We start from the raw sequence: 10295 nt of genomic DNA, 5'->3' as shown, positions 1-10295 counted from the left end.
GAAATTATGTTCTTGCAAGAAACAAGGACATCTGGTGAAATTGCCATTGAGAAATGTAGTTCTTAGGTCGAGCCTGGGCAGCACATGCGCTGCTCTACGAGGCATGCTGTATTCAGGTAGGGACTTGAAGCTCCGCCCATATTTTTCATTGACTTGTATCATTGTCCACTGTAAACTGTGGCTCTTCATTGGTCAATAGGCTTAGTAATCCCTCCTTGTCTCATTTTGTAACCACCCATTGCGACACCCCCTGGTACGTGTGTTATTACTCAGTAGGCTTTAATTACAGCCTCCGAGCACTATTTTCTCAAATAGCTTGTCCTGCCTGAAACTCTCTCCTAACGCTTTTAAAAACATTTTATAGCAGGGGCGCCAAACGCATTTGCAATGCAATAGTTCTCGCATTTGCTAGAGTTTAAGCTATTGGCATTGTAAATGACAATGCCTTTTATTTATCAGTTTTAAAAACAAGAATAAATAAGAGGCATTGTCATTTGCAATTCCAATAGCTCAAACTCTCTTAAATGTGAGACCTATTGCATTGCAAATGCTTGTTTAATGTTGTATCTAAGCCCTTTATCGGTAGCAAGCAGAAACATGGCCTTGCCTCAAGCTTTGCAGTTTTTCTAGGATACCCTTGTTGTCTTCTGGGAAATGGTTCATTTATGTTTTGACTGTTTTGTCAATTTTGATCCTATATCAGTGCAGGCCTGATCTCACAATCACTGTTTATTGTACTGTCCCCATGTAGGCATTACGACAGCCAAATGTTAACTGTGCTTCTGTGATTTTGTCACCTACTTAAGGAGAAAACATAACTTATAACAATTTTCAGTTGTGATTTTAAAGCACAGGACACCACCATAGACATGTAAAATGAATTTGTTTTAGGCTGCAATTCTGTCTGGTCCATATTTTCTCCATATTTTCTTGCTGCTGCAAGGAAAATTAAAGTAACTTGTCTTGTGGACTTTTTAACTATGGGGGGTTTCAGATATTTTCATGGTAGATTACTAGGAGATACCTGTGGAATTCAGGTAGGTCTCATGGTACAGTATCTTCAGTCACTGATAAACCTTAGTCATTGTATAATATCTTTAGGTATGTGCAATTTTGACCTTATCTTGAAAGTGATCATAGCTCTCAGTGGATCATAATGTGGGATTTAACCTTTATGTTGATGAGAAAAGTCTTGGCTATGATGATATTTATACCCGAGGGAAGTCTGCAACCTACTCGTCAGTTCAAACTGCTATTCCCAAGGGATGGTTCACTAATATATTTTCACATGCTTTAGTGACAGATAATATATTTTCACATGCTTTAGTGACAGATTGGTACAAAAGCGGATGAGGAAGGGCGATGGTAGTGGAAAAATTCAGACTCCCTCTTGATTTATGGAAAAGTGAGGGCAACCTGAAGGGCGCTCCTCTGCTGAGCCTGCCTATTGCTTAGGTAAAAATCCTGGAAATCCTGTGCCAGACCAAGTAGATAGAGACAACACTTTAAAACTGTAGCTGTTTAAGAAACAAGGAACTCTTAATAGGAATTGGACTAGGGTTTATTATATAATGTCCTAAATGGCCTAGATATGTTATTCTGCAAAGTGGTTGCCAAGGAGGATGATATAAACATTAATGAAGAGCCTGAGTTTTATTAAACTCTCTTCAGCTCTTATAGTAATAATCAAACTATAGATCCAGTATCTTCATCTGGCAGACAGTGACCTGAACAATTTCTTTTTTTTTTTTTATTTTTTTTTTATTGAGATCAGGACAGGAGATCGGAACAAAAAAAAAAAAAAGAATAAAGATTTAAAGTATCAGACAATCAAACAAATCAAACAAATCATACAGACAAATCAAAAATAGCATAAAGATACATATCGGTATTCCTGCCAGCATTGTCCAAGTCGACCAAATTACAAACAAATTTAGGTACATCAATCTAAACATAAAGTTGAGGAGCCCCAGATTCTATCTATTTTTTGGAGAGATTTGTGACCTCTAATCTTAGCTAGAGAAGTTTCCATAGTATGAATTTCTTTGACAAGAAGCCACCACTCCATCACGTGTGGTGGGTTTCTTGAGATCCATGTCCTAGCAATGGTCAGTCTGGCACAGCCAATCAGAATATTGATAAGGTCAGTTTGTGAGGCTACAGATGAGAAATTTAACAGAGGAATGCCTAGCAGTACATTAGCCAGACTTAGTGTGATTGGTTGTGACAGAATCTGAGCCATACCCTGGCTGATTTTAGACCAGAATTCAGTAAGTCGAGGACACGTAAACATCATATGTTCAAGATTGGCAGCTGATAGGTCACATTTGGGACACCTTGTCCGTTCGCTGTTGGAGCGATTGCTGGACCATTTTGAAATTTTTTCTGGAGTATAGTATAGCTGGAATATCGTTTTATATTGTTGTAATCTCAGACTTGAAGACTGGACCGAACGTTGAAACTGCTTAGTGAAGATGATATCTGATTAGCAGAAATATTCAAGCCCAAGCGAGAGCTCCATTTTGCCGCAATATTCCCACAGTCGTCCGGTTTAAACGAGGTTAAAGCTTTATAGCCAAGACTAATAAGTGATCTAACCTGGTTAGAGTAGAAACAGTTCCAAATATCTGAATCTAAGATATTTAATAGCTTTATTTTACGTATTAGATAGTCGTGTATTTGAATATATTTAAACTGTGTAGTTAGAGGTAGTTTATAGATTGTTCTTAGTGTCTCGAAGGCCAGAAGACCGTCGTTGCCATAGAGGTCCCAGACTGTTTCTATTCCAGCGACTGTCCACATATAAAATATCCTATCATGAAATATCCCCGGAAGGCCAGGATTGGCCCATAGAGATAATTGAGAATGAAACAGAGACGTATTACATTTGACCAGGATAAGTTGCCAAATTTTGACAGTGTCTCTGATAGTCTTGAATTTTACCCGTTTGAAATAATTTGGGTCATTAGCTTTGGCTAAAAACATATTAGAATCCTCGCCTAAAGCAAATTGATAGCAAAAAGGCGCTTGCTTGTCACGGATGAGCAGGCAGCGAAGACGACTGAGGAAAGCAGAGAAAAAATATAATCTGAAGTCGGGAAGGGTCAGACCCCCTTGATTAAAAGGTAATTTGAGAAGATCGATTGACCTACGAGCCTTCTTGTAACCCCATATAAAGCTGCTAAAGATCCCATCCAGCCGTTTGAAATATGTATTGTTGACGAGGAGAGGTATGGACCTAAATAAATATAGAAATTTAGGTAATATATTCATTTTAATTAAATTGATCCTACCGACCATACTGAGGGGGACCTTATGCCACTTTTTAAGAGTTGTAGCAGTTTCTTTAAGGAGAGTCTCATAGTTAAGTTTAATTATCTCGCTAATATCAGAAGAGATTTTAATGCCAAGATAAGTGGCAGTTCTACAGGTACCTACTATCTGAGTCGGGGGTTTGTGATTCACAATGACTTGTGTTTTATGTGAGTTAAGTTTGTAGCCGGAAACTGAACCGAATTTGTTAGCCTCCTCAGTGATTCCCAGTATAGCTGTCGGTATATTGGTTGAATAGACCGCAATGTCATCGGCGTATGCCGTAATTTTTAGCGATTTCTGACCGTGTGTGAAGGGAGTAATATTGGAATTGGCTTGTAAGGCGACAAGAAAAGGTTCCAGCGACAACGCAAATAACAAGGGTGATAATGGACACCCTTGCCGGGTGCCGCGAAAGATTGAAAAGCTAATAGAAGTTAGCCCAGCATAACAGAGCCTAGCCGTGGGGTAGTCGTAAAGAGCCTGTAGCCATTTAAGAAATTGGCCGTGAAAGCCCATAGTAGTCAACGTTGACCAGAGATATTCCCATCCCACTCGATCAAAGGCCTTTTCGGCATCCAAGAGAATCATACCGAGTGGGGTGGGTCCAACCCTGGCTACGTCAAATGCGGTGATAGCCATATTAATATGGGCAGTAGTATCTCTTCCCATGACAAAGCCGTGTTGATGAGGAGATACCAGATGAGGGATAAGTGGAGCTAATCGAATAGCAAGTACCTTGACAAAAATTTTAGCATCTATGTTGATAAGTGAAATGGGTCTGTATGACCCACATTGGTCCCCAGGTTTACCCTTTTTTAGAAAAAAAACAATCCTGGTGGTGTTCCAGGATTTAGGAGCCTTCCCAGTGATCCCAACATTACTGATCACATCAGTAAATAATGGCATCATTTCCTCAGAGCATATTTTGTAGATATCTAATGGGATAGTATCCTCTCCAGCGGCTTTGCCTGAGGGTAATGTAGCTATCGCTTTTCTAATCTCTAGCTCAGTGATATTTTCAGAGAGCAGCGCCATGTTTCCAGTCTGTTTACCCTTAATTAAATAGGTATCCAAATATTCTTGAATCTTGTTCAAAGCAGGCTGCTCGTCTGGGGTATATAGTGCACTATAGACAATTTCAGTAATATAATATTAGGGTTGAAGAATTCAAGAGCATTTGGCCCTATGGGCTGTTCTCTAGCGACCCTCATGCACATATCGAATGATCGGCCCTTTTATTGGTATATTTTTTCCAGCTTGGAAGTTTTATGAAACCAGTAAGTTACCATAGATATTTCCAGTGCATGGTAATAACAATGACTTTTTGCCTTCCTGTGACCCATTGCTATTATTAGTGCCATTTTCTTGTATGAAAGTATTCTTTAAGTCCTTGATGAGTAATCTATTGGAATGGGTTGAAAGCTTTGCATTTATTTCCAAAGTACCAATGAGGTTTTGTTCTGGCATGCAACTGCACTGGACTTATTGGCAGGCTTCAGAATTGATGGGACAGATGGCCTGCTGTAATATCCCTTCATTGATATTTCCAGGGCCTTCAACACCAAAGGATAAGCTGATGCAAAAAAGTGATCAGTTGGGGTGCCACAGGCTTGTTAGCACTTCTCATTAGCAACATGTTTGGACGTCCTGGACATCTTGAAGTTTGCTACTGGGCCAGGTTTTTTCCTTGCGCTCCTTTTGTGCGATTCATAGTTGAGATAGGACTCTGCTCTTGCCCCTTTTATTATTTATATCCATATGCAGTGATAAAAAGAAGTCCCCCCCCATATTGAAATTCTCTGATTTTACATATCTGATCTTCATCTAGTCCTCAGCATGCGCTCAGACAAGCTAAATCTAACCCTGGTGGTAAATATCACACAACAGATTTGCATTTTTATCATAAATGTAAACATTAAAAAATCATCCTACCTGTCCAGTGGTACACAGACTGTATTCATTGTTCTTAAGTGACTTTAAACATCCTAGGAACATCGCAGTGTTTAAAATATAATTTCGGCTTTTAATTTAATTTAGGTAGTAGGTTCTAGCTGGCCAATGTTCCAATAAGTGAGATGTTGGTGTAAGATTTCCTGCAACATCATGTCTTGCATGCATGGACGTATCGGGTTCGCTAGCTGATGCACATTATTTCATTTGTAAGTTGAATTCGATATTGTTTTTAATTTAAGCACTTACATTTGTTTCGTACTGTTTTGTCTTTTTAGCATACGGCGACACCAGGAACGAAGGGCTATATTGAGTCCTATTTTGACGGATTTCACTGTGCGAATAACTGCAGCCCCTGCTATAATTTTCACCAAAGTTATTTCCATGGAGAATTTGCAAACTGAGGTTGGTGTAATTCCTAATTTGCAGCAAAATATGTTTACTTCTTTTTGTGAAGAGTCATCTTGTTTAGAAGTGGCTTTAGCATGACTGATCAGCTTTTCATGGGTCAGTAGATATCTGGGAAAACGAGGTGCATATGTGCAGATTAAGTATATTTAGGACACTCACTTCCAAAACATTGAACCGGTGGGTATACTTGAATGGTTCAATGTTTTTTGTAAGGCTAAGGATTTATCGTCATAGATTGAGCCATGGAACAGCAGACACGGCGGAACGTTCCTTTTTATTTGGCCCGCGGATCATAAACTTCAGAACCTTCACTATTACCAACAGAGCTGGTTTGGTTTCAGCTGCCGCCGTCTTTCAGATGGTACAGAACTGTACATCTGTACCCCTGACCTCACTGCTCAGTACATTCTGTAATCATAGCCTGCCTGTGGATCGCGGGCCTCTATCTAAATCTGAACTTATTACAACAGAATTGTTCGCCCCAATCTACGGGAGCTGCCTGCAGGTCACATTTTGATATTTTTTAAAACACAATTCTTCCACTCTTCCAAATTTGCAATCATGGTACCACTTTGGACCTTCCGTCGCTTTGGCCCTCAGATTTAGATGCATATCATTTTATTGTTTTCATCTTAACATTGTCCCTCCCATCCTTGTCTGATGACAGAGCTGACATCTGTTTCCATACCCTTGTGATACTGCAGTCTCTGGCTGGCTTACCAGTCGGCCACTTTGCCTTTCCACAGTCAGTTCAACACACTGCTGCCCTGCTCGGCCACACCTCTCGCACCTCCTTAGCTCCCAGATTGGCTTTACAATGATCCCTTTAAAATCCGTAAAATTGCCTGGTACATTTGCAGCCCCAATCTCTGTATCTTCCGTAAGGTAATTCTGCAATTTACCATTACAGGAATATGTTTCCCTTACCCTTCTGGAACCCAGATGGCATTCCTCAATCCTCAGGTGTAGCGGACCATGTACACCTGTCCGGGGTAGTAACCTCTCAGCACTTCTGATTGTCATGTGGGCAGACATTTGATGAATGTACAGCAAAAACAATACTTGTTGCAGGTTTTTTTTTGTGCTTTGCCTTTGCTTTTCCCACAGAAGAGAATACTTACTGAATAATGGATGTATTTATACTACTCAGTTCATACTTTTTAGGCCCCACAAGTTAATTCTTTACCAAGTGAGCCAAGTATTGCTGGTACTTCACTGTTGTTGTAAGTCCAGGCACCCTAGGCCTGGCATTTTTGTGATATCCCCATAGATATAATTGTCCTACATATTGTAACATAAGCAAGCATCAATAATGCGTGCCATCCTTACACTAATACCATAGCAAACACTTGACAACTATGCCCTCTTGTTGCCATATATTCCGCAGTGATGGGCAAGAGTCTCATGGTGCTGAGGTCTGCATGCAGCTCCACTCATGCATCAAACAAGATCCATTGCATCCCATGCCTTAACCCCAACAAAAGATGCCTTCCCTCTCCTGCCTCTCATGGTCACAGTGACTGGTGAGGCCAGAAGGAATTAGCTGCGGCTTTGAATGATTGGCATCTTTCAGCAGAAACCATGGAGCTAAGCACCTTTTGTGTATGTGGCAACAGTCAGTTAAAAATAAATAAATGTATCAGTAGGTTCTAGGAGCCACACCAAGGAGCACATAATAACCTACGATTTTTGCTTGGATTTTGCCACGAGCAGTGCATCATTTGAGCCGGTGGGGACCACCGGCACATTTTTGGGGGGACTGGCACTTATTTTTCTGCGTCAAACATTCACCGAGAGCAAGAAAGGAAAAACAAATAGAGCGAAAAGATGGAGGAAGAGAAAGATGGAAAAGCCGTTCCTAAGGGAGAAAGCAGTAGTGGATTAATGAGGCATGACGTAGATTCGAGACGCAGCCTTGGTTTCGGTGCGTCAACATTTAATTGCACCGGCCGCAGGTTTCAGAGCAGCGCTTTGGGTACCAGCACTCATTCTATTACATATTAAGCCCCAGCGCTATCAGAATAAAATGATCCTTTTTTGATCAGTAAAGAAATCATTTCAGATGGCCGGGAACTGAATACTTGAGCCTCCCTTCCCAAACCCGCCCCCTAATGGGCGTAATGTGGTTCTTTTGTTTGGGAACATTTGTACAGCCATCTACAAAATGTACCAGCCCTGAAATGCAGCAGAGCAGCGTTCAGCTATTGTGCCCTTGTGCCCAAGGCCTTCGGGTTTAGCTTGGAAAGTTAGAAGGCTTTGATAAGACAGAAAGGAAAAACATAAAATTCTTCTTTTATCCAATATAAACATTTTCAAGCCAAGCATCCTTCCAAAGAGACCTTTCAGGGTCATTGATCATCTTGATGCCTTCATATACTCTAACTGAATTGTAGGAGGTGATTTTGATGCATTTGCCAGCCCTCGGGTCAGCTCCTTAGCGGTTGTTATCTGGAGTCTGCTGGTAATGGGAATGGGTATTTTGTCTGGTTCATGTTTCTCTCTAACATATTAATTAACAATTTCAAATTTGCTCCTTTTATTGAATTGCCAAGAAATGTTTCAAACCAAGGAATTAATCGTTCATAGCAGAAAACTATTAATATTCGGAAACCACTTTGGCTGCTGAACAATTTTATGGCTCCTTTTAGTTACATGCAGGTTGAGCTCTGGGAATCTCAGATCATCCCAATTGTATCAGAATGTAAGGTATCAGACTCTAAGGCAGCGGCGTCACCCCCCAAAACAGCAGGAAGGAAAAAATAAAACTATAATAAACACTCGCTTCATTTTCCCTTTCCTGCCGAGTCTTGGGGGCGGAGCCTGGCAGGTGGCAGAACTGAGGGGAGTGGTAGTGGACTCCCAGACAGCTGGCCTAACCATCATGCCCAGTGAAAACTCTCTCCAACGCAGCAATGTAGCTAGGTTGGAGAGAGCACTCACAGACTCCCAGCCTGTTCTGGAGCGCAAATCGAGGTCGCTCAGGCCTGCTCTCATGCGTGAGAGAAGCTTCAGGATTGGCCGCAGGGCATGCTGGGAACCTGTGTCGCCTGGAGAATAGGAGCAGAAGAGCATGACGCGGCCGGCTGCGGGTAAGATTTTTTTAACCTTTTTTTTTTTTAATCACTTGTGACCCCTCTACCACTCCCTACCCCCGACCACTCTGTCACTTGTCCAGCACACCAACCGCTACTGCTCTAAGGGCTCTTCTGATGTGGGTCAGTGTGCACACCATAGGTGTTTTTGTCACAGCCACCCTTACCTATCACATTGATCCCCAGTGGGAAAAATGTTATCGAGCGAAAGTGAGAAAATCAATTAATTACACTTTTAAACTTCTGTGAGGAAATGGAGTGTATTATATGGTGTGGTTGTGCGACCTCACTGTGTAATACACTTACCAATTCCTTTAGAACCAGTAGGTTTCATTTGTTAAACCCTCTAGCTCAACCCTGGATCGAGGTGGCACTGAGCAGCACGGCTTACACAATGGAACAAGAGTAAAGCATTTAAACCGCACCAAAACTATTGAAGAAGAAATTAACAAGACACTCATTAAATCCACCACCAATTTATAAAAATAGGCGGTATTTTAATGTATTTTTAAACACCACAACGAAAAAGATCCACCAGAGGGTTCCAGAGACATGGCAACTGCAAGGTGTAGTAAATATGTACCTTTTCATATAATCACAAACAAGAATTGGCAAATTCAACAAATTTGACGTAAGCCCCTTTCAAGAAAAACTTGGGTGAGTATTGATGAGGTTACTTTCAGTTACTTTAGGTGACAAGCTGCGGCAGGGAGCCAGTAACGGGGACCAGCAAAGTCCACAGAAACAGTTACCTCAGAGGAAGAAGCAGTCTTCATGGACTTCCAGGCACTTGTATCCATTTGCAATAGGATTGTATGAAAATGGTCCTGAGGCAAGGTATACAGGATGCTCAAGGGTGCTGTAGAGGCAATGCGAACATCGGGGGTTTTCCTGCGGCTGCTCCTCAGTTCGCGAGCTTGATAAGGCACTCCTGGCACTGGGTTCGATGTTCCTCAAAACACTTTCCAGCCTGGTAGAAGTCCAGTTGCCTCTGGGCTCCTAGTCGATCAATATGGAGGTCACAGCAAAATCCTTCCTTAGACAATAACTCGCCTTCTTGGTAACCAAGCTGCACTCCAACAACACTCCTGGGTACAGCAGACTTTGGTGCAACTTTGAGCGCCGGTCCTGGTTTCTGGTGCTGCATGGCGACAAGAAACAGCGGCTTGAAGATTTGGCCTTTCAGCTTGTCCCTACAGGCTTCTTCAGCTTTTGTGGCTACATGCTGCGAACAAGAGAAAAGCCATCTGGCCCTGAGAGTCTCCTACTTTGGCTGGGCTCCTGAGATGACTTCTCCATGAGCAAGACACAGCAGGCACAGTCCCTTTTCCTTTGCTAGTCATCAGATTCAGATGGTGCAGTCCATGCTGGTACAGCCTTGCTTTTCCGGTTTCTTGGTGCAACAGGGCGGTCCTTCTTCAGTCCTCTTCTCCAGTCTATCCAAATCTGAGTATTGGGTGCCAAGAGTGCCCTTTTTATGCAAATGAATTGCCCTCAGGGTGGACTCAGTCAGTAGCCAATGTGCTA

General features: G+C 41.8%; 1 protein-coding gene across 1 annotated transcript in view; it reads left to right on the top strand.

The window, feature by feature from the left end:
• VPS13B (vacuolar protein sorting 13 homolog B) overlaps positions 1–10295 on the top strand; it is a 2934705-nt gene that overhangs the window by 1803518 nt on the left and 1120892 nt on the right. Inside the window, exon 32 of the mRNA XM_085605186.1 lies at positions 5544–5670. Within this exon, the coding sequence (XP_085461312.1) occupies positions 5544–5670 (127 nt within the window). The remainder of the gene's footprint in view (positions 1–5543; positions 5671–10295) is intronic.

The sequence above is a fragment of the Triturus cristatus genome, chromosome 5_1, assembly GCF_964204655.1.
Source record: "Triturus cristatus chromosome 5_1, aTriCri1.1, whole genome shotgun sequence".
In the NCBI taxonomy this organism is placed as follows: Eukaryota; Metazoa; Chordata; class Amphibia; order Caudata; family Salamandridae; genus Triturus; species Triturus cristatus.
Note: the sequence above shows the minus strand (reverse complement) of the source record. Positions and strands in the feature narration are given on the sequence as shown.